Source organism: Anomaloglossus baeobatrachus, chromosome 2 (assembly GCF_048569485.1).
Source record: "Anomaloglossus baeobatrachus isolate aAnoBae1 chromosome 2, aAnoBae1.hap1, whole genome shotgun sequence".
NCBI lineage: Eukaryota > Metazoa > Chordata > Amphibia > Anura > Aromobatidae > Anomaloglossus > Anomaloglossus baeobatrachus.
The window spans coordinates 186,197,381-186,222,144 of record NC_134354.1 but is presented as its reverse complement, the minus strand read 5'-3'; the positions used below and the strand labels follow the sequence as shown (position 1 = coordinate 186,222,144).

Here is a 24,764-nt window from a genome sequence, read left to right as displayed (position 1 = left end):
GCAAACACCTATTAATGGTTTGGGTAGACACTATTTGACCTCTTAGACTTAGTATGTGACACCCAAATTCACATGCAGTACAGAATGGTTCAATCATGGAACCAATATTACTGCCATTTCTCCAAAGTCTCCCAGGAGCACTTTTCAACATGACAACACCAGGTTGCATGTTGTTCATAATGATAGTAGATAGCCAGCACGGCCTACATGTGCTACAATAGCCTGTAGCATTTACAAACTTGTGTCCCATCATGTACATCTAGGACCTCATTGGTCTCCAATTACAAAGAAATCTACAAGCAGCAAACAATGGTGATATGCATGCCTAAGTGCATCCTCCGTGGCAGAACATTACTCAGACATCAATTAATAACCATACTGATAACAAGCAACGTGTGTAAGTGAATGTATACTGAATAAATTGAGATGTTTTTAATTTTTTTTTCCATTTTTTTCCTTATTTGCATATCATTAACATGTCTATTGATCCTGTCATCTCCATAACTCTATGTACTTTTCCTTCTTGTTATGGCAATTTCAGTGTTGAGGAGTGTAGTCTTGATATTCTTATATTATATTATGATTAAGGTACCCAAAAGTGGAAACCTCCTTAACTTTTGCATGTTGGCTAGATCTGCTAACCTATTACATCATGATAAACTTAATCATTAAATTCATATTTGAGATAATGTAATATTATTTAATTTCTTTATTTTTCTTTTTTTAGGTGTTATCATTTGAGGCGTATTTTGAAGAGGAAGTTCATCAGAGAAGAGAAGAAGTTTACCGTGTTCGGCAGTGTAAAATATATTTCTACCTAGAAGATGACACAATCCAAGTAGTGGAACCACAAATGAAAAACAGTGGAATTCCTCAGGGTTTGTACTATCGTGCTTTTTTTTTAATTGGAACTTGAAAACTTGGTTCACATGTACAGGGGAAAGCACAAACCACTATGGCTACAGGCTTAAACCTTGTTTGGTTGTAAAACAGTGTATTATTCTTAGATCAGTGGTCCCCAACCTTTCTTACCTTAAAAGCCACACAGAGAGATTCACAAGCCACATCCAGAGCTCCCCAAATAGTAACATTCAGCTACTGCCTCCCCACCCTAGTGAGACTCATGAACCACCATTATGGGTATAATGAGAGCAAAAGCTTCTCCACAGAAATCAGGGTTCCCACATTACCCACATTGAGTATTCTTGCATCAAAAACTCCTACCACGCTAATACATCCAGCTCCAAGCACACCCTCACTTTGTGACTGCAGACTTGCAAATTCTCACAGCGTGCAGTCTGTGATTGTCAGGATTCTCCGATGCTGGGAGTGGGCGGCCCTGTGACCACATTCAACCACATTCCGACTAGACATTTCCGGACTTCCTCAATTCACTTATATTGAGCTAGGCTGTGCATGTCTAGTTGGCACGTCTTGCAAAAATGCAAATTGCATACTTGTGGTCACTCGCCCCCTTGTTCCTGGCATCAGAGAATCTTGACATTGCACACACACTACCGTGTCAGGATACCCAAGTCTGCAGTCGCATAAACTTGTACTTCAAAGCCCACCCCTTTAATATTTGTCTGGTATTCCAAGGCTATTATGTGCGCATCCATAGCTGCTCTTCTGTAAGGGCTACTCACAAAAGTCACCATCTGGAGACCTGCTCTTCATGGCTGTTTGCTAGACCCATTGCTTAACCACCAAGCTGGAATACAGCTGTGAGCCACACATAGTGAGCCCATGAGTCATAGGCTGGGGACCCCTGCTCTAGACCAATTAAACCGTAATATAGCAGTTAAAGTGAGCCTTTCAGAATGATTTATCCCTATAATGTGTTACTTACCAGTGCTATTGTACCGCCCTGTGCTCAGCTACAGCCGATCCGCTCGGATCCGGGCTCGTTGGTGGGTGGCTCGAGTGCCTCCGGACCCGGGGTCACTTCGCTCTGAAAGGGTGCTGGCGCTACTTAGGGGGGTGGAAGGTAGGTGTATGGCCGGAGCCGTGTTTGAGTTCGTGACGCCACCCACGGGATGTGGTGAAGGTATAGACACCACCGCTGCAGTTAGGGGGCACCCGGGGGAGATGGTGATGCAGCAAGATTTTAACCCCTCCATGGGCAGGGATGATGGCCCCGGGACCCGTTGGGGAGAGTAGCTGGGCGGTGCAAGGCGGTGCGTGGCTGGGTGGCACTGTTGTACTCACTGTTATTGACACACACAAGTCTCTGGTAAACAAAGTTGATGGTGGTCGGTGCCCGCAGCCGGCTGCGTCTGGTCCCCCACCCGGTTTGATGGTCTTTGCCTTTCTCCTGCACTGTGTAGTGTATGTGTAGACCGCCTGCGCTTCAGCGACGGGAGTCCGCTCCCCGGCTGTATGTATGTCTGGAGAGCCTGTTTCCCCGCAGTCGCTGGCCCGTGGGATCTCTCTGCCTGTGCGGTGGCTTTCTATCCCCCTCGGTGGGCTGTTGTCTTCAGTCGGGACTTGGGTGGGAAAGGACTTATAGTCCAGACCGCAATCAGTCAATTAACTCGGTCCAGTGGCTTCTGGACCTCGCTTCAAGGTCTGAGTACCCCCCTGTGTGCTTCAGTTTCCGAGACGGTTCCCCGGGTCGGTACCGGCGGGCCACTACCCTGTCCCAGTCCACCACGGTTCCACCGAGCCGTCTTCCTGGCTTAGGCTAGACCACCGTATGCCTCCTAGCCAAATGTGCCCGGGCTCCAACCCCGGCACCTGTCAGACTCCTTCACTCACTACTACTCAGCTCTGATCTCAGTGTGTTTCCTGCCTCAGGCCCTCTGAACTCCTCGGTGGGCATGGCCAACCGCCTGGCTCCGCCCCCCTGGTGTGTCCATTAAGCTCTGCAGGAGGTGACTAGGGTTTATGGTTTGGCTGGTGCTACCTTGTGTGAGACTGGTGTTGTGCGGGGCGCTATCTGTGACTATCTGGCTAGTCCAGGGCGTCACACTATTTTAACCTCTTAGTAGTGTTTGCCACCATCACATTAGATATTGCCTAGTGTTAAAGTATTCACAAAACAGAGTTAAATATCGCTGCACGTCAAGTTACCTTGGCTAGTTAAAGATGCGACTGGTCATCCAACTGGAGTCAGTCCAATTTGACTTTTGTCACCCACACAGCCTGTGATAAGTCTCATAGTATCTTTCCAATGCCCTTTTCTTTTTAAATGAAGGGACGATAATCAGACGTCATCGTATTCCACTTCCGCCCCCTAATGATGACCAGTTTTACACTGTGGATCATTTCAACATCAACAAAGACATTGTGTTTTACTCCAAAACTTTCAAGATTGTAAACTGTGATGAATTTACTAGAAACTTCCTTCGGAAACTTGGAGTCAGAATAAATCCATCAGGATCGGTTCCTGCAGATGCTTACTCTACTATTCGCAAACAGGTAAGCACAATTGCCGATCCTGATGCCATTGTTAGATTTTTGTAGTATAGTATGTGTAAAAACTGAAGCATTATAACACCATTTAAAATTTTCTTTTAAAATATACTTACGGTATTTGGAAATGCTTATCTCCAGCTGCAGAGTATTTCATTCATGCTGAAAAGAAAAAATGAGCATGTCCATTTTAAGAAACATATTACAATACTGTCACATCTCTTTTGGGACTTGCTCTGGCAATTTATGCTCCTGTCATCAGGCGCTGCGATGGGGGAGGCATTGGGACCAGAAATTCTGGGGGGCACAGGTTCTGCCCAGTAACTGAGAATTGGGTGCTGGGACTTAAAGTGTTTTATTTATTTATTTATTATTTATTTTATTTTTCATGCTCACTTATTTAGCACCCTTAATTGCACAGTGCTTTACAGACATCATCATAACTGTCCCCATTGGCTCTTGCAATCTGTCAGTATGTCTTTGGAGTGTGGGAGAAAACCAGTATACGCAGTGGAAATCCACGCCAACATACAAACTCCTTGCGATGCTGTCTTCAGTGGAAGTTGAACTCCAGAAGCAAGAGCTCAAAGGCTAACAGTCCTAATCACCGATCAACCATGCTATGTGGTGACATTCAGTCTGGCAGTATGGGTGTGCGTATGCAGACCAGCAGGAGTAATCATCTCCATGTCATAGTCAATAACAGTACCACCATACTTACAGTATATAGCTTCTGTTTCATAGTTTTCAACCCTTGAATTCGAATTCAGCAGCTGTTTAGCTCTTTCCTATTGAAAACCTAGGCCCGTTCTTGGATCACTCTTCCGTCTTCTGATTTTGTACCTGGACTGCTCTCCTGGTTCTCATCTGGCTATCTGAACACTCCTGCTAGCTTGCACTATCCGCCAGCATCTGATTCCATCAATACGACCCATGGGTCCCTGTATAAGTCCAGATCTCTGTAGAGGAATAAAAGGATAAAGACCAGGGCAACCGAGTAAACAAAGTGGTTTGCACTAAGCCTATCCATGGTAGCTTTTTTTTTAGAGCTGCCAGGCCACCAGTTAAACACCCACGTTATGAGCACCCCATTGAAAGTTTCAGTATATGGTCCCTGTAATGTATACACAAGCACATTGCACTTATGTATCTTTTGGTGAGCATTTTGATGACTAGTGTCCCTCCTTTCTCTTTGTAGATTGCAGATAACATGAAGCCGCTGCGCCCGTATGAACGTACAGACACTCTGAAACAATTCCTAGATTATGATAGACAAGTTTTGCGGTTTTACTGTATATGGGATGATACAACTACAGCTTTTGGAGACGCAAGAGAACTTATATTACATTATTACCTAGCAGATGACACAGTGGAAATTATAGAGGTCATTCCACCAAATTCTGGACGGGATACTGTTCCAGTCTTTCTCCATCGTGGAAAACTACCTAAGGTAAAAGAAAAATACTGTGAGAGAAAATGGCCCTAACTTGTGCCATCTGCGGTTTACTTATGGGCCGCTGGCTGGAATTTTCTTTACAGTTTCTACAATGCACATGTGAGGAGTCTGCTAAGGGTAGAGGAACAAGTGTGTCACTGGATTGTAAAACATATGTTATATGTAATATGATTCTGAGTGATCTCTCTATCCTTCACAGCAAGATTCAGCAAGAATGTACAAGCCTGGAGAGATTACGTCTCGCACTGTCCTCAATGTTTTTGGCCCGATGGGACATGGAGGTCGTTATATTTTGGATAATCTTAAAGTAAGGTTTTCATATCCATTTATATTTATTACTTTATTTGTCTGACAAAGTAACTATGGTATATACTAATGTAACTGTATAACGACCTAATGTGTACATTGTCGTCATAGGTAGTGATGGGCGAACCTGTAAATTTCCGGGATTGGTGGGTCAAACCAGATGTTTTTTTTAAAAAACTGTTTTGGGCCCAGAATTGATCCCGAATATCTGTTCGGACACCAATCCCCATTTAAGTCTATGGGCACTCGATTCAGGCACTTTAAAATGGAAGCAGAAGGAATAGGAGGATTATAGCAGGCGCGTTATACTTACCAGTCTGCCGCGTGGCTGTAACACTACTTCTGGGGCTCCTCATTAACCTCATGCATATGCACTGCTTCCCTCACCCACCAGCAGTCCCTGTGGTGTCTGTGATTGGTTACAGTAAGATCACGCCCCCAACCTGTGTGACAGCGTGTCTGACAGCGTGTCTGACTGCTTGCAATCGCACATGCTGTGTGTGTCCCTAGCGTGGTGTAAAAATAAGTACAAAAATTGGCGTCCCCAAATTATGGTACCCAGCACAGATAAAGCATACAGCTACAGGTTGCAGCCCTCAGCCATGTGCTTATCTTGGCTGTACATAAGGCCCCCTTCACACTTCCGTGAAAAACACGCACGTGTGTTACGGGCCGTTTTTCGGGTCCGTATCCCGATTTTGTGTCCGTTTTTATGGTCCGTGTGGCATCTGTGTGAATTGCGTATGCTAGCCGTGTTTGTGTGTAGAACGTCCGTGTGTGCGTGTGGAATTAACGTGTATGTGTACGTGGAATGTCCGTGTGGAATGTCCGTGTGTGTGATGCACAATGTCGTTTATAAATGTCGGCTGACAGCCGACAGAGTTGCGCGATGAGAATGAACCCGGGTGAACTTCACCCGACTTCATCCTCATACCGCGGCTCTGTCTGTGTCGAGTACTGATTAGCGGTCACCTGTAAAGGATTCACCGGTGACCGCTAATCCCCCGAGTGACTGAAGTTTCCCCCCTCTCTCATACTCACCGATCCCTGTTACACCTCGTGGCTCTCCTGTGGCAAGGAATGAGGCAGTCTCCTTGCCTGCCACGAGCGCTCCTGCTCAGCAGCGCTGAAGGTCTGCCAGACTGCGCAGAGTGCAGGAGAAACCTCCTCAGAGAGGCAGCACAAGGGTGACACCTAGTGGTACTCCTGTTGCAAGAAATGAGGCGGTCTCCCATTCCTTGCCTGCCGCGGCTCCTCCTGCTCAGCAGCCCCGAAGGTCTGTGAGGTTGCGCAATGTGCAGAGGTTTTCTGCTCAGGGAAGCAGTGAGACTCCCGTTATCTCTACACATTGTGAGACCGAGGATCCCGCCTCTATTTCCCAGAGGCAGGAGGGTGAGCATGTGCAATGCTTGGTGGGTCCTGATTCGCCCACTCACGTCACACGGCTTGATGACGAGTCTGGTGACGTGGTGAATCCTGACTGGCCAGGCTGGGACGTTGTGGATCCTGATTGGGTCAAGTCCGTCATCTCCGCCTCGCGCCCGCCCTTGGCTGGAGCGACACCTCCTTAAAAGCTCCTCCTGCCATCATGGCGGCGCGCGACCGTCCTTCTATGTTTGGATGTCTGGCAGCGTGCTGCCACGCCACTGCTCAGGCATTATCGTCTTCCGTGGGCTTGGCCCTTGCTGCTTAGGCAGCACCTGGTTTGCAGGCCGTGTCCCTGCCTTGCTGCTCCGGCAGTAGCTCCTTCGACAGGCCGTGTTCCTGTTCCAGGTGAGCTCCTCGAGTCTCCACCGGACTCACCTGGTTATTGAAAGCACACGTGCGTGGGCACCTCTGTGCTACCCTCGTGCCATATTCTTGTGATTTCCACTGGCACACGTGCGTGGGCACCTCTGTGCTTCCCCGTGCAACAGGTACACCGAGCCGTGTGATCCCTGCCATACAACCCTCACGGGTTAGGGCAGACCGGTGTACGTAGATCGTCTGTGACATTCCAGACGATCGCTAGCAGCAACCCGCTCACTCTTCACCCACCATAGCAGCGGTCCCTTACACCGCACAGTGGACCTTGACCGGCGGAAGCTGTCCATTCCCCATCTTGGCACGCTTCCCCGGGTCCCCCTCGTAACAGATCCCCGATCTCCGGCGCGGCGCTGCACGGCATTCACACTGCTGTGGCGGCTTTTACTATTTTGAAAAAGCCGGCCGCTCATTAAACAATCTCGTATTCCCTGCTTTCCCCGCCCACCGGCGCCTATGATTGGTTGCAGTGAGACACACCCCCACGCTGAGTGACAGCTGTCTCACTGCACCCAATCACAGCAGCCGGTGGGCGTGTCTATACAGCTCAGTAAAATAAATAATTAAAAAAAATGGCGTGCGGTCCCCCCCAATTTCACGTGTGCGTGCTCCGTGCAGATAACGGACATGCATCCGTGCAAAACGCAAACACATACGGATCACGGACACGCACACACGGACATAATGAAATAACGCACGTGTGACCACAATCATAGATTAACATTGGTGCATGTTTGTCCGTGTCTCCGGTATATACGGAAACGGAACAAACACGCACGTGTTTCACGGACGTGTGAAGGGGGCCTAAGAGAAACCCCATGTAACTTTTTTAAATTATTTGAATAAATAATTTAAAAAAGCAATGTGCGGTTCCTTCCCCAATTTTGATACCCAGTCATGATAAAGTCGACAGCTGGGGGCTGGTATTCTAAGGCTGGGTGACCCAACCTTATTGAGCCCCCTCAAGCCTAAAAATAGCAGCCTGGCTCTGCTACATAAATACTGAAGGCACAGAGCGCAGGCACAGAATGACCCCACACTGTGGCTTCAGGCAGAGACTGACTGAGCTGTAGTGATGAGAGGTGACATCACTCACGGGCGGTAAAATTACGTCCTAGCGGTCAAAGGATTAATCTCCTGCTGCCGCCGGCAGCAGCGGAAGATCGGCGCACATCTCAGCTGATTTATACAGCTGAGATGTGTGGCTGATAGGTAAGAGTGGAATCGTTATCCGCCGGTGCTGTTTAACTCCTTAAATGGCGCTGTCAATAAGTAAAGCGCCATTGTAAACGTGAGCGCTGTAAACGTATACATACCGCCGAAACCGCAAGTCACGTGATGTCATGGTAGCACAGGGTCATGTGATGACTCCTGTAGCTCACATGACTCACTGTTTCACCCGCCCCAGAGCTTGGTGAGACAGGAAATAAGTATATCTGCTGTTTACAGCTCTGTTAATACATAAACCTGGATAATTGTGGTATACTCCGCGCTGCTGTACAAAGAATCACTACAAATAATAAAAGCAATGTGGATGGTTTATTCTACATGTTTCGAAGAGATATCCCCTCTTCTTCCTCATGAAAATCCACCAAAATCTTCGGTGGATTTTCCTGAGGAAGAAGAGGGGATATCTCTTTGAAACGCGTAGAATAAACCATCCACATTGCTTTATTATTTGGAGTGATTCTTTGTACAGCAACGCGGAGTATACCACAATTATCCTGGTTCTTGTATTGCTTCTGCCTTTGGCACGTAGGATCGGCTGCTGCTGTTATATGTCTCTATACTGGTCGTGAGTCTCATAACCTTTCCAGGTGAGTGGTTTTTCCTATTAAAAAGTCACCATATTTTACACTGGTAAGACCCTATTGCGCTCGTTATATCCACAGCTTTTTCCTGTCTGTTTACAGCTGTGTTGCGATGATCAGCAGATATTGCATAGCGATCAGACTGCTGATCCAAATAGCCGCCTAGGGGACCTAGTAAAATAAAAAAAAAGTTTAAAAACGTTTTCAAAAATTAAAAAAAATAAAAAAACCTAAAAGTTCAAATCACCCCCCTTTCGCCCCATTGAAAAGGAAAGGGTTAAAAAAATAAAAAATATACACATATTTGGTATTGCCACGTTCAGAAATGCCCGATCTACAAAAATATAAAATCAATTAATCTGATTGGTAAACGGCATAGCGGCAAAAAATTCCAAACGCCAAAATTACATTTTTTGGTCACCACGAATTTTGCGCTATATGCAATAACAAGTGATCAAAACGTAGCATCTGTGCAAGCATGGTACTGTTAAAAACGTCAGCTTGAGATGCAAAAAATAAGCCATCACTGAGACATAGATCCCAAAAATTGAGAACGCTACAGGTCACGTTCACGACTTTTTTCCAAAAAATGTCTGATTTTTTTTAACCCCTTAAATAAAAGTAAACCTATAGATGTTTGGTGTCTACGAACTCGCACCGACCTGAGGCATCAGACTGACACATCAGTTTTACTATATAGTGAACACAGTGAATAAAATCTCAAAAACAATAGTGTTATCGCACTTTTTTTGCAATTTTTCCTCATTTGGAATTTTTTTGCCGTTTTCCAGTACACTATATCATAAAACTCATGCTTTCATTTAAAAGTACAGCTCGTTCTGCAAAAAACAAGCCCTCACATGACCGTATTGATCAAAAAATAAAAAAGTTACGTCTCTCGGAAGAAGAGTGAAGAAGAGTGGCAAAAAAAAATACGGAACGCAAAAAATCGTCCGGTCATGAAGGCAGCCCTATCAGGAGCAGAATGACATGCTCTTCTCCATTCCTTCCGTATCTTGTGCCCGAAAGAGGGTGGGTCATACTTAGCAGACAGGTAACAAAGGATTACAAGTTATGGTCATAAAAACAATGTAATTAAAGTATACTAGAAAACTGAGTGTTATGAAAAGTTAGGACATCTGAAAGGGGTTGAAATAATAGTGGAAACCCCCTCTAAAGGATATGGACACATTTAGGGGCAATCTTTTTTTTTTTTTTTTTTTTTTTTTTACATACATGCATGTATCTTGGGCTAAAAATATTTTTTCTATAAATGTTTTCTATTTTTCACCTTCTATACTCTTTGTGTTGCAGTATTACTATTATGACCATGAGGTTCAGCTACACTTTTATGTGGTCATAAATCAATTGAGGGGAAGTACAAAGGAAAGAGATAACAGTTGTAAACTCTCCTGTCCAAACGAGTTCATTAACGGTTAAGTTATTGTGCAGTCATCAGTAGACACAAAATATTACAGAATGCAACACAGAAATGATAGCAGGCACATGGTAATAATGGTTAATAAAACCCAATTGCAAATATGATTTTTAGCCAAAAATACATGGATTAAGAGAAGTAAATTCCCCTGAAGGTGGTAATATCATTTAATCATTAGGAAAAGAAAATAATATCTTAGATATATTCAGTGCTTTTTTTGTAAAAAAATATTTTCTGGTACGCATCTCTGAGGCGAGGAGCGGGGGGCAGGCGGGATGTGCCGGTACCAGTGGAGAGACTGGACGATCATGTGAGCACAAGTATGAGATTTGTATACTTTTGGCCACATTCTGGTTTGATGTGTCTGGCCTCAATTCATTTTCATTGAGCATGTCTGTACAGCACGTGACCACATCTATGTAAATCGCATATTTGCAGCTTCGTAACCTCCCACTCTCACCGCCGGCACCAGAGAATCCTGACAGCGTGCAGTGTGAACACTGTGAGAATTCAGAAGGCTGCAATCACAGAGTGACACAAGGAGTGACTGCAGACTCATCACAAATTTGAACAACCCCTTTAACCCCATAGCGACGGCCTAACGTCTCAAGACGTCAGAAAAACAGGGTACTTATTCTGTTCCGACGTCTTGAGACGTCAGGCCGGAAAAAGGTTGTAGCGCCCCCCAGTGACGAAAAATCTCGGGGGTTTCAGCTACCGGGGGTAGCTGAGACCCCCAAGATTATGAATCGGGGTGTTTTTTTTGTTCCCCGATAATGTGATCGCCGGTATACACCGTATACCGGCGACAACATTAAAAAAAAAAAAATGGCAAATACTACTAATTTCTTTCTCATCTGACATGATCAAACATGTCAGATGATAAAGAAATATAAGCCCCTAGTGCCCCCAAAGCCCCCGGTACCGGAGAAAATCACCCCCCACCCCCCACCCCCCTCCCGGACATCCAAAATGGCGCCGACGCGCGGCGAAAACTCCCGCCGCCGCCGGCTCTGCATTCATTTCCCTCCGATCTGAAATGATCAAACATTTCAGATCGGAGGGAAATGTCCTCCCCCTGATCCCTGCTCCGGTCCACCGGAGATCTCTGGTTCCCCGGAGCCCCCTCCGGTTCTCCAGACCTTGCAAGATGGCGCCGGCGCGCTGAAAGCTGCTGCTGCTGCTGCTGCCGCCGCATTCATTTCCCTCCGATCTGAAATGATCAAACATTTCAGATCGGAGGGAAATGTCCTCCCCCTGATCCCTCCTCCGGTCCACCGGAGCTGTCTGGTCACCGGAGCCCCCTCCGGTTCTCCAGACCTTGCAAGATGGCGCCGGCGCGCTGAAAGCTGCTGCTGCTGCCGCCGCATTCATTTCCCTCCGATCTGAAATGATCAAACATTTCAGATCGGAGGGAAATGTCCTCCCCCTGATCCCTGCTCCGGTCCACCGGAGATCTCTGGTTCCCCGGAGCCCCCTCCGGTTCTCCAGAGCCCTCCCTCCGGTCCACCGGGGTCCGATCCGCTAGATCCCGGTATCTCCCACCCGATCTGGGATCCCCCGTTCCCCCACCGCCACCGCACAGTACCTCAATAAAGGATCGTTGGGCCCCCCGGTCCCCCGGTCCCCCGGTCCCCCGCGGCCCCCCTTCCTCCCTTCTCCTGGAAAATGGCGGGCGCATGCGCAGTATGCTTGGCATAATCTGCCTCCTGCACCCGGCAACAAAAAAAAAAATCTGATTGGTGTTTAGATTTGAATACTGTGATAGATCCTATCACAGTAGTCAAAATGCCAATATTTGATAAATATGGCAGCATTTAGGTCTGCCTTTCTCCTCTCTCCCTTGTAGTTGATCTGGGAGAGAAGAGAGAGAGACTACGTGCTGCCATATAGAGAGAAAAAGTTATAAATTCACAAAGATCATCATATTCCCAATTTTTCTGATCACCCCCCTGTGATCATCCCCTCCTCCATCATTCCGTCATCCCTCGCTGCGTCATTCCCCTAAATATTTTTTTTTATAATCTTTATAAAAAAATTTAGGGTTTATATAAAAAAAAAAAAAAAATACTAGTGTTAGGTTTTTTTTTATTTTTTGTTAGCCAGGGATAAAAACAAAAACCATGGCCCGCAGGATGTTTACGGCAGAGCAAGCGTACTCACTGCTTGCCTCCGGCAGTTCTGGGTCAGAGATCGAATCGGCCTCAGAAAGAGATTTTTCGGATAGCGGTGACGATTCGGCTTCCTCCACGGGGTCCCACACCCCGCTAGTCGCCGCTGCTGAAGCGTCAGGGGCAGGACCTAGTTCTGCAGTCCCCCATGCTCTCTGGAACCCCGACCCGTCCTTTACCCCACAAATTCCCCCTTTCATAGGAGACCCTGGCATAAAAATAAATGTCACCAATTTTGCCCCACTGGATTTTTTCCAAATTTTTGTTAACCAACAAGTACTTGAGCATATCACCCACCACACCAACTTGTACGCCCGTCAATATATTGCCCAAAAGCCAACATCTGTGCATTCCCGTTCCTGGATCCCCACAAGCGTCCCGGAAATCAAAAAATTTTTAGGCATTACCCTCAACATGGGAATAGTGAAAAAACCCAGTTTACGCTCCTACTGGGCAACCAAATCTGTCCACGCCACCCCTGTATTTGCAGCCATAATGCCCAGAACCCGATATGAGACCCTATTGAGATTCCTCCATTTTAGTGATAATTCCCAAGTCCCCCCAAGAACTGACCCCAATTATGACCGCCTTAATAAATTGAAACCCCTAATATCCCTCCTGAAAGAGTCCTTCCTAACTTCCTACAGCCCAGAGGAGAATGTTTCGGTTGACGAGTCCCTAATGAGCTACAAGGGCCGTCTCTCATTCCGTCAGTTTATCCCCTCCAAAAGAGCCAAGTATGGCATAAAATTATATAAAGTGTGCGAAAGCACCAGCGGGTACACGTGTAACTTTATCATTTATGAGGGTAGGGACCGCCAAATAAGCCCACCCAACTGTCCCCAGACAATTAGCATCCCAGGAAAAATTGTCTGGGAGCTAATGACGCCATTTCTTGGTAAAGGTTACCACGTGTACACCGACAACTACTACACTAGTATCCCCCTATACCAATCCCTCCATGCTGCAAATACAGGGGCCTGTGGGACAATAAGGAAAAACCGTGTTGGTTTGCCGGCACAGTTAGTGTCCAGACGTCTAGACAAGGGGGCGTCATTCGCACTGGCAAGTGACAAACTGCTTGCCGTAAAGTGGAATGACCGCAAGGACGTCTACATGCTCACCACCCTGCATGAGGACACCACTGTGTCGGTCAGAGAGAGGGGAGCCACCAGGGACAAACAGAAACCCTTCTGTGTGACCCAATACAACAGGTTTATGGGTGGCGTGGACCTGTCTGACCAGGTGCTCCAACCATACCTGGTAAAGCGGAAAACGAGGGCCTGGTACAAAAAGGTAGCAATCTACCTGATACAGATTGCTACCTACAACAGTTTTGTACTGTATAAAAAATCACAAGGGCCCCTCACATTTCTGCAATACCAGGAAAAAATTATTGAGTCCCTCATGTTTGACTCAGCGGCACCAGAGGCAGCCTTCGAGTCAGAGAATGCCCGGAGACTAACGGAACGGCATTTTATGCGTCTCATGCCTCCTACTCCCACCCAAAACCGTCCTAAAAAAAGGTGCCGGGTCTGCAGCAAACAGGGCAATAGGAGCGAATCAAGATATTACTGTCCCATGTGCCCTTCCCAGCCAGGACTTTGTGTTACCCCCTGCTTCGAGATCTACCACACATCCCACAATTATTAGACATCATACACTATTCCCAAATTGTGTGGTAGGGTTTTTCTTTCACAACATTTATATTTCCTGTGTAGTGAGCCCCTGTGTTACTTGTCAAATAAAATTTACTATTTTCATCAGTAAAACACATTTTACCCCATTTCACAAATAATTCCAGGACTTGATCACTCACATACCGAAGTGTTATGCAGACAAATTCTCGTCATATGCCCACGTCTGCGTACTCCAGAATGTGGACCCCGCAAATGTTCTTGAAACATCTGATCATCTGACAAATAATTCCAAGATTTGATCACTCAAAGTTTTAGCACCAGTCATCTTAGTCTGACTGCTATTACAACTACGTCTTGGTGATACGGGCATGATAATTTTATTGGAGGATCTGAAGCTGTTCTGTAATTTTACACCATGGGCTTTACTGCATGGTTCTTGCCGAACCTCCTGCACTGGACAATACTTTTATAACCCTGTGGGGGACTGGTTGTTTTGTGCATATAGCGGTTTCGACCTTGGCAGGTAGGAGCCTGTTATGATGTACCATGTCGTCTGGCACAATTGTCCCTCATATAGGGATTGATGATGCTAAACAGACATTGTACGACCAGTCTCTGAAAAATTAACGTGTCCTTCTAGCCCTCCTGGTGTTCCTTCATCTCTGGAACAAGCACAAGTCTGCCATATAGTTGGCGGTATTTTCCTCCACATTTTTCCCTTCACTCCAAGATAAAATGTACAAAAAATCCATTTATGTGGGTTTTCAGTTGTTCTGATAACACATAGGCTCTGCAAATCAAATAATCCAAAATTTGAAAAGTGCACCTTCCCTTCCAAGTCCTGCCGTTTGCCCAAACAGACGTTTTTGACCACATGTTGGGTATCGCTGGACTCGTAAGAAAGTGGGTAACAAAATGAGGGGTCCACGTTTTGGTGTTACATCTTGTAAAAGTGGAAAATTTGGTGCTAAAGCATCACTTTTGTGAAAAAGAAGAACATTTTCAATATGACAACCTATTGTTATAAAATTCTGTGAAGTACCTGTGGGTTCAAAATGCACACTATACCCCTAGATAACATCCTTGAGGGGTATAGATTCCAGAATGGGGTCAGTTGTGGGGGAGCTCTACTGTTTAGCCACTTTAGGGGGTCTCCAAACACAACATGGCGTGCGCTAATGATTCCTGCCAATTTTGCAGTCAAATGGCGCTCCTTTCATTCCGCACCCTGCCGTTTACCCAGACAGTTGATTTCCGCCACATATGATGTATCGGCGAACTCAGGAGAAATTGCACAATACATTTTATGGTGTTTTTTTTCTTTTACCCTTGTGAAAAAAAAGCTACATGGTTGAAGTAACAATTTTGTGTTAAAATTAAATTTTTTTATTTTCATGGCTCAACGCTATAAAGTTCTGTGAAGCCCCTGGGGGTTCAGGGTACTCACCAAACATCTAAATAAATTCCTTGAGGGGTCTAGTTTCCAAAATGGGGTCAGTTGTGGGGGGTTTCTGCTGTTTAGGTACCTTAGGGGCCCTACAAATGCAACATGGTGCCCACAATCTATTTCAGCCAAATTTGCTTTCCAAACTTCAAATATTGCTCCTTGTGTTCCCAGCCCTCCCATTTGCCCAAACAGAGGTTTCTGACCACATATGGGGTATCACCGCGCTCATAAGAAAGTGGGTAATAAACGTTGGGGTCCAATTTTTGGAATTATCTCTTGAAAAAGTAAGAAAATTAATGCTAAAGCAACATTTTTGAGAAAAAAATGAAAATTTTCAATATGACAACGTAACGTTATCAAAATCTGTGAAGTACCTGTGGGTCCAAAATGCTCACTATACCCCTAGATAGAAGCCTTGAGGGGTCTAGTTTCCAGAATGGCGTCACTTGTGAGGGGTTTCTGCTGTTTAGGTACCTTAGCGGACATGTAAATGCAACATGGTGCCCGCAATCTATTTCAGCCAAATTTGCTTTCCAAACTTCAAATATTGCTCCTTGTGTTCCCAGCCCTCCCATTTGCCCAAACAGAGGTTTCTGACCACATATGGGGTATCACCGCGCTCATAAGAAAGTGGGTAACAAGTTTTGGGGTCCATTTTGTTGTGTTATTTCTTCTAAAATTGATTACATTTGGGGTAAAGCAACATTTTTAGGTAAAATTTTATTTTTTGCTTTTTTCATTCCACATTGCTTTAGTTCCTGTGAAGCACCTAAAGGGTTAATAAACTTCTTGAATGTGGTTTTGAGTACTTTGAGGGGTGCAGTTTTTAGAATGGTGTCACTTTTGGGTATTTTCTGTCATCTAGGCCTCTCAAAATCACTTCAAATGTGATGTGGTCCCTAAAAAAATGGTTTTGTAAATTTTGATGTAAAAATGAGAAATTGCTGATAAACTTTGAACCCTTCTAACTTCCTAACAAAAAATATTTTTTTTTCCAAAATTGTGCTGATGTAAAGTAGACAAGTGGGAAATGTTATTTATTAACTATTTTGTGTCACAGAACTCTCTGGTTTAACGGAAAAAAAATTCAAAAGTTGAAAATTTCAAAATTTTCAAAAATTTTGCCAAAATTCATATTTTTTCACAAATAAACGCAAAAAATTTTGTCCAAAATTTGGTACTAAAATGAAGTCCAATATGTCACGAAAAAACAATCTCAAAATCAGTGGGATCCGTTGAAGCGTTCCAGAGCTATAACCTGCTAAAGTGACACTGGTCAGAATTGCAAAATTTGGTCTGGTCATTAAGGTGAAAATTAGCTCCGTCACTAAGGGGTTAATGCTCCTAACAACATAAATAAAAACATAGTAACCCTTAACTTGTCAGACAGCACAAGACTTTATTAAAGAGATTGTCCACTACTTTAACATTAATGACCTTTCCTTAGGATAGGTCACCAATGTCTGACTGGTCGGGGTCCGACACCTGGCAACCCCGCCAATTCCCTACTTTAGGTGTCGGTGGTGGCAGGTGGCCGGAAGTGCTTAGTTCTGGACCTGCTACTTTGTCGGATAGTGGCAGCAGTCTCCTGTTAAAATCAATGAGGCGGATGTGCAGTACCCGGCCGCGGACACCATCAGAGGACAGAGCAGATCCAGAAATAAGCATTTCCGGCCACCTGCACCAAAAACAGCTGATCAGTGGGGGTCCCATTGCACTCACATCAGAAGCAATGTGGAAGTGAGACCAAGACCTAATGATAAGACATTGTCAGTATCACAAATAAACATTTACATTCAGGTACCTTATAGACGATATTGTCTCTAGTCATTTCTTTCTATTCTTCATCTTGTCCTGACGCAATGATGACTTTTCACATTCACATCTCGTCTCTGCAGATTTCCATCTTCTCCGGTCTTCTGTAACACATCCCGACACGATGCCCCTAAAAGTATCAGAATGATTATAATACTTCTACTTAAAAATATCTGCTCTACACTGTGCCCCAGAATAAATAATGACCCTCACAGTATTCTCTGCACAAAATATGACCCACACTGTCCCTCTTATGGTACATGGCCCACATATTCCCTCTTTCCAAACTGAGCCTACTGTTTACAATGTCCTTTATACTGTCTCCCCTTATACTGACCAGTCTTTATACTGTGCCCTCATCACACTCCCCCTCCCTGCTATAACCTCACACTGTCCTCTCATTCTGCCTCCTCTCCATACCACCCCCCTCCATTACCCAGTCTTTATTCTGTGCCCCTCACATTCACCATGTCACTCTTCATTCTCTGTCCTCAAAATTTCTTTCCAGTTCGCTCCACATCCACTCTGTCCCCATGCATGAAACCTCATCCTCTCTTTCCCCATGCATCACCCCTCATCCTCTCTGTCCCCATGCATGAAACCTCATCCTCTCTGTCCCCATGTATCACCCTTCATCCTCTGCCCCCATGCATCACCCCTCATCCTCTCTGTTCCCATGCATCATCCCTCATCCTCTCTGTCCCCATGCATCCCCCCTCATCCTCCCTGTCCCCATGCATGAAACCTCATCCTCTCTGTCCCCATGCATCACCCCTCATCCTCTGTCCCCATGCATTACCCATCATCCTCTCTGTCCCCATGCATCACCCCTCATCCTCTCTGTCCCCATACATCACCCCTCATCCTCTCTGTCCCCATGCATCACCACCTCATCCTCTCTCTCCCCATGCATGAAATCTCATCCTCTCTCTCCCCATATATCACCCCTCATCATTTCTCTCCCCATGCATGAAACCTCATCCTCTCTCTCCGCATGCATGAAACCTCATCCTCTCTCTCACCATGCATGAAACCTCACCCTCTAACTCCCCATACTGTATCCAAAGATACTTCCCCCTCCCCATCCTCTCTTCCCACCATACTCTGTCCATAGATAGTTCCCTCCCCCACCCATACTGTGTATATACATATTTCCTTCTCCCCACCCTTTGTCCCCCCAAAGTGTGTCCGCAGATAGTTCCCTCCCCCACCCTCTCTCCCCCATACTGTTTCATAAATACTCCCCTCTTACCCCATAATGTTCCTCCGTTCATGTCTTCTTCAGCTCCACAGTGGAGCACTTATCAGCGTTTCTCTGCCGCCTCTGCGCTGCGGCGCTGGCTTCCGGATCAGCAGTCTGATCAGCTGACCTGATCACATGAAAGTCCTCGCTCTGACCCGGACGTCAGCGCCGGCATCACCGCTTCAATTTAGTGATGGGCAGTCCGGCTCTTTGGTGATCTGGTTCCCATGGCTCTCCTCACCAAAAAGAGCTGGATCTTTCAGATCGTTCTCGGCTCCTTATTAAATGTGTTCACCCACAGGTGAACACATATTTAAGATTATAGTAACAACGGCAAAACCCCACCCACCTACGGCTAAACCCCGCCCACTTACAAGTGACCAATTAGATTGTTGAGTAGGCGGAGTTTAGCTGCGGGTTGGCGGGATTTCAGCGGCGAAAAGAGCCGTTTAGAAATGTTAGTGGCTCACACTGGTGATCCAGCTCCTGTCAGTCACAGCAGGGAGCCGGATCTTTGTGTCGGATCGTTCACGACCGACACAGCACTACTTCAATTGTCCTCGCGTCTGACAGATGCAAGGACAATTGAGCAGTGGGAGCCGCGTGCTGCACTTTCTACGAGTGCGGCTGTCAGCGTGACAGCCACGCTCAGAGAATAGCGGCTCCCACCCTGGCAGACTTCCACACCGCAGCATCAGGCAGCCCGACAGCGCCCCCTAGAGACGCCTCTGGCTTGTGCCTCCGCTCCACATGGCTAATTTGTATAGTTTACAAATTAGCCATATGGACAGAGCCAGAGGCGCTCTTCAGATTTTCCGGTACGCCGTACCGGCACGTACTGCCGCAAAAAAAGCACTGGATATATTGAACTATTAATGCTTTTGGTGTTGACAAAAAAAAAGTTTCATACAATTATTATTATTTCTGTATATACTTTAAAATAAAATATACTCGGGACTACAGAACAGGAGAAGGACTTGGGGATTCTTGTTACAAATAAGCTGAGCAGCAATACTCAATGTCAAGCAGCAGCTGCAAAAGCAAACAAGATTTTAGGGTGTATAAAAAGAAAGATTAGATCCCGTGATCCCAATGTATTGTTACCATTCTATAAATCACTTGTAAGGTCACATCTGGAATATGGGATCCAGTTTTGGGCTCCATATTTTAAAAAGGACATTCAGAAGCTAAGAGTCAGTTCAAAGGCGGGCAACTAGACTGCTACAAGGAATGGAAGTCCTCCCATGTGATGAGAGGTTGGAAAAGTTAGATATGTTTAGCTTAGAAAAAAGACGTCTCAGAGGAGATCTCATTTATATGTATAAATACATGTGTGGTCAATATAAAGGACTGGCACATGACTTATTTCTTCCAAAGACCTTACAGAGGACCAGGGGGCACTCATTACGGTGAAGGAAAGACGATTCTGGCAGTTAAATTGGAAAGGGTTCTTTACAGTTAGAGCCGTCAGACTGTGGAATACCTGAATGCATGAGGTAGTAATGGCAGACACTATAACAGATTTTAAAAAAGGGCTGGATGATTTCCTCACAACATATGACCTTGTGGGTTATAAAAAATCTAGCGATAGAGAATTTATAACTGGTGGAGAAAGGATGAACTTGATTTTTTTTTTCAATTTATGTAACTATGTATTTTATACATATATCCTTTAACAGACAGGATCTGTGCATCAAGAATTTTACAACGACAGTGATCTGACAATTGGTACAGCAATCAATGCTTGGGGGAGAAAGATAATCTTGTGCGACTGTGATGAATTTACCAAGAATTATTACAAAACCAAATATGGAATTGGTAAGAATAATAGAGAATATAAACTGGATGGGATATTTTATTGTTAATATAAATTCTGGTATTACTATTATTATATATTGTTTAGCTAAAAATCCAAGTGTGCACAGGAAGACTATATACTGTATAATTGAGGTTTATGTATGCAATTTCTAATAATTTACACTCCTTTAATCCAGAATCTAATAATCCAGAAAGTATGATAATCTAAAGTTTGTTTCCAGTGCTAAACTACAATAAAGGACTTAGTAGAGAACCAAATGTAAAAGACTTAAAGGGTTTGTCCACCTTTGTGGACTTTTTTTTGTTACTTAAAGAATAATTTCCATTAACTTTTTTCCCCTTAAACCTGTGTATATGTACATGCACTGTATTGTGCGTTAATACGAGGGGCTGCTGATAAGTCTTTGGCTTTGTGATCTTTTTTTGTTTCTATGGTAACAAATGCTACATCACATGAAAGCCTTATGTGTCTAATATATGTTTTCAAAATGCTGTGTTTGTTGCTTATGACAACAGTGTTCTACGCACGCGGGAAAACAAAATGGTGGAGTCTAATTCGATATTCACAGCAACTGAGAACAGGAGTGATAAAATTCTTGTTTCTGCAATGAAATTCCGCGAACGATATTCATGGTGATATGTCGCAGCCAAATGTGCTGCCAAATCGCTGCAGAAATTTCAGCATGTACGTGCGCACATAGCCTTATAAAGGATTTTTCAGTATTCGTGTTTATTACTTTCACTTACAGTTTAGTAATGAGGGGGTGTCTCATAGACACTTGCCATCACTAAGCTAGGACTTAGTGGCAGCTATGAGCTGCCATTAACTCCTTATTACCCCGATTGCTATTGCACCAGGGCATTCTGAATGAGCTGGGTAAAGTCCTGGGACTGTCGCATCTAATGGATGCGGCAATTCCGGGCGGCTGCTGGCTGATATTTTTGGGCTGGGGGGCTCCCAATAACGTGGGTCTCCCCAGTCTGAGAATACCATCCCCCAGCTGTGAGGCTTTATCGTGGCTGGGTATCAAAATTGGAAGGGACCGCATTTTTTTTAAATTATTTATTCTACTGCACGATATAGACCCGCCCACCAGTGGCTGTGATTGGTTGCAGTCTGACAGCTGTCACTCAGCATGGGGGCGTGTGTGACTGCAGCCAATCATAGGCGACAGTGGGCGGGGGAAGCAGTGAATATGAGATAAGTCTAATGAGCGGATGAAGAGAACATGAGATGAGCCTAATGAGTGGCCGGCAGTTTCAGAAGCAGGAGAGGATGTGGGAGCCATGTGACAGCCGTGCCGATGATCAGTGAGTATGAAGGAGAGAGGGGGGAGAGACTGATAGAGAGACAGACCGACCGACAGAGAGAGAGAGACAGACACCGACAGAGAGAGAGTGAGAGAGACCGAGACCGGCAGAGAGAGAGACCGACAGAGAGAGTGAGAGAGACCGAGACACGCAGAGAGAGAGTGAGAGAGACCGAGACACACAGAGAGAGAGAGAGCAAGAGATGTGGGTGACCTGCATTTTTGTTGACAAGAATGGATCAAATATGCAACCAAAATGCAGTGCAAGCGCACAGCTAAACATTTTGGTTGTGTTTTGACACACCTCATTCATTTCAATGGGGGAAAAATGTTCACAAAATGCAATGAAGAAGTGACATGCTGCTTTTTTTTAGGCAACGATTTTGACAAATATTTGTCAAACAATGCTGCCGAAAACAAAGCAACGTGCTCATAGAATTTCTGACTTCTCATAGACTTTGCTGGGGAAACACAATGCATGCAGTTTGTCATTAACACAGTGCAGTTTAAAACTCAACCAAAACGCAAGAAAAAATGCAAGGTGTGCACATAGCCTTAAGGGGGCTTTACACGCTACTACATCGATAATGCGAACTCGTTGGGGTCACGGAATTGGTGACGCACATCCGGCCGCATTAGCGATGCCGTTGCGTGTGACACCTATGAGCGATTTTGCATCGTTGCAAAAACGTGCAAAATCGCTCATCGGTGACAAGGGGGTCCATTCTCAAAAATCGTTACTGCAGCAGTAACGAAGTTGTTCCTCGTTCCTGCGGCAGCACACATTGCTCCGTGTGACACCGCAGGAAAGAGGAACCTCTCCTTACCTGCCTCCCGGCCGCTATGCGGAAGGAAGGAGGTGGGCGGGATGTTACGTCCCGCTCATCTCCGCCCCTCCGCTTCTATTGGGCGGCGGTTCAGTGACGCAGCTGTGACGCTGAACGAACCGCCCCCTTAAAAAGAAGGCGGTTCGCCGGTCACAGCGTCGTCGCCGGGTAGGTATATAGTGTGACGGGTCTGGGCGATGTTGTGCGGCACGGGCAGCGATTTGCCCGTATCACACAACAGATGGGGGCGGGTACCCATGCTAGCGATATCGATACCGATATCGCAGCGTGTAAAGCGGCCTTTAGAGGTTAAAAGCCGGAACATGTAAACATTAAGTCGTTAGAATTGAATATGTTTTTTCTGTTGACCCTTTAGCACTCTTTCAGAGCAGAATTCGCCAGAAAAAGACGTTGTGAAGAGTGCATGCGCATACCTACCTTAAAAATGTGCATTTTGTTAGCTAGGACAGTGGACAGAATTTCACTATGTTCCAAAGAGGCTTTTTGTGTATTGGTACCTTTAGCAAACTGACCCTCTATTCATTCCGAGCTTTCTGTAACAGAGACTTTTATTGCATTAATATTGATTACATACACATCAACACAACTTAAATCAATTATATTTGTGAAATGTAAGGTTAATCTAGAGCAACCAAATTACCGCTCTGCTCGGGTCAATTCTATGATTTTGTTTTCCTTGTCCTTGTAAAACCCTTTTGTACTATACAGAGGGGTTTTATTTTAGATAATGTTATATCCTTATTTATAACTAGCTGTACTACCCGGCTTCGCCCGGGTTAATAACTGCTGTTAACAAAATAGAATGTATTAACATTCCCGGGATAGAATGTATAAATAGAATATATTAACGCCCGGGATAGTAACTGTCTCTCTGTTTCTCTCCAATTCTCTGTCTGTCTCCCCCTCTGTATATATCTCTCTGTCTCTCTATCTTTGTCTGTCTGTCTCTTTCCCTGTCTGCCTCTGACTGTCTCTGTCTCTTTCTTTGTCTGTCTCAATCTCTTTCCCTGTCTGTCTGTCTATCTATCTCTTTCCTTGTCTGTCTATCTATCTCTGTCACTTTCCCTGTCTATCTCTTTCCCTGTCTGTCTCTTTCCCTCTCTTTCCCTGTCTGTCTGTTTCCCTGTGTCTGTCTCTTTCCCTGTCTGTGTCTGTCTCTTTCCCTGGCTGCATTGTGACACGCCAACATTCCATATAATGGCGTGGCTGCACATTCTTCTGAAGTTCTGGCTGCACTGTGGCTCCCAGCTCCATTCGCTTTTATGGAGGCAGGTTTTTTGGCGAATAACTGTAAAGAGCGGGGTTAAAATTTCCCCTCAAAACATAGCCTATGATGCTCTCGGGGTCCAGAAGTGTGAGTGTGCAAAATTTTGTGGCTGTAGCTGCGACGGTGCGGATGCCAATCCCGGACATACACACACACATACACACACACACACACACACACACACATATACACACACACACATATATACACACACACACACACATTCAGCTTTATATATTAGATGATTCAAAGCTTCTGTTTTAAAGATCATTTCTCTCTACAGTAACAATGGCGGAATTATGAAATTATCATTTGTTTGGGGTATCATTGATATGAAGTTGTGGTTTTGTGTATAATGGCTAATGGCTTGGTCACCAGAGTGAGACTGTTGAGCAATTACTTATTTAAATGTCCTCTCCTACAACTTTTTCCATTGAAAGTTAGCATTCTTACATATATAAGGAAGTGCTTTATTAATCAGTACATTAACTCTGCTCATGACATCCTAGATGACTGACAACCCTTTATCCTGCCCCTGATTGTTCAGTTGTATGTGTCATGCCGTTGTCTCACACGCATGTTCATCACAGTTCAAATCAACAACATTGCGGAAGCCTTTTTTGCTGAGCTGATTTGCAGCACTCCCAGCTCTTCTGCATCCTCCTGTCTGGGTAAAATCTCCACTTGACTATAGGACTGCCCTGGAGTGGTACCTGGCGACTACCTGTGGCCTAGCCTATCCTCACCATCAGAGGCCCTAGTGAAGACCAGGTAGTCATTTAGTTAAGCCCCTCATGGGTAAGCCCAGCCCATGGCGCAGGGGTTCCCCATCTACCAGCCATCACAGTAAGGCTAAAAAGTATTTATTTGGCATATTTTTTGCTTATATAACTGTTTTTATGTTTCAACTTTATTAAAATTCACAATTTACTACCACCTAAGTATGTTATGAATACAGTTTTATTCTGTCTGATTGT

General features: G+C 45.1%; 1 protein-coding gene across 2 annotated transcripts in view; it reads left to right on the top strand.

The window, feature by feature from the left end:
- EFHC2 (EF-hand domain containing 2) overlaps positions 1-24,764 on the top strand; it is a 122,276-nt gene that overhangs the window by 25,559 nt on the left and 71,953 nt on the right. For both annotated transcript variants that reach the window (XM_075333539.1, XM_075333538.1), the window contains exons 3-7: positions 728-878; positions 3,197-3,420; positions 4,613-4,864; positions 5,070-5,177; positions 20,224-20,362. In XM_075333539.1, coding sequence (XP_075189654.1) covers positions 728-878; positions 3,197-3,420; positions 4,613-4,864; positions 5,070-5,177; positions 20,224-20,362 — 874 coding nt within the window. The remainder of the gene's footprint in view (positions 1-727; positions 879-3,196; positions 3,421-4,612; positions 4,865-5,069; positions 5,178-20,223; positions 20,363-24,764) is intronic.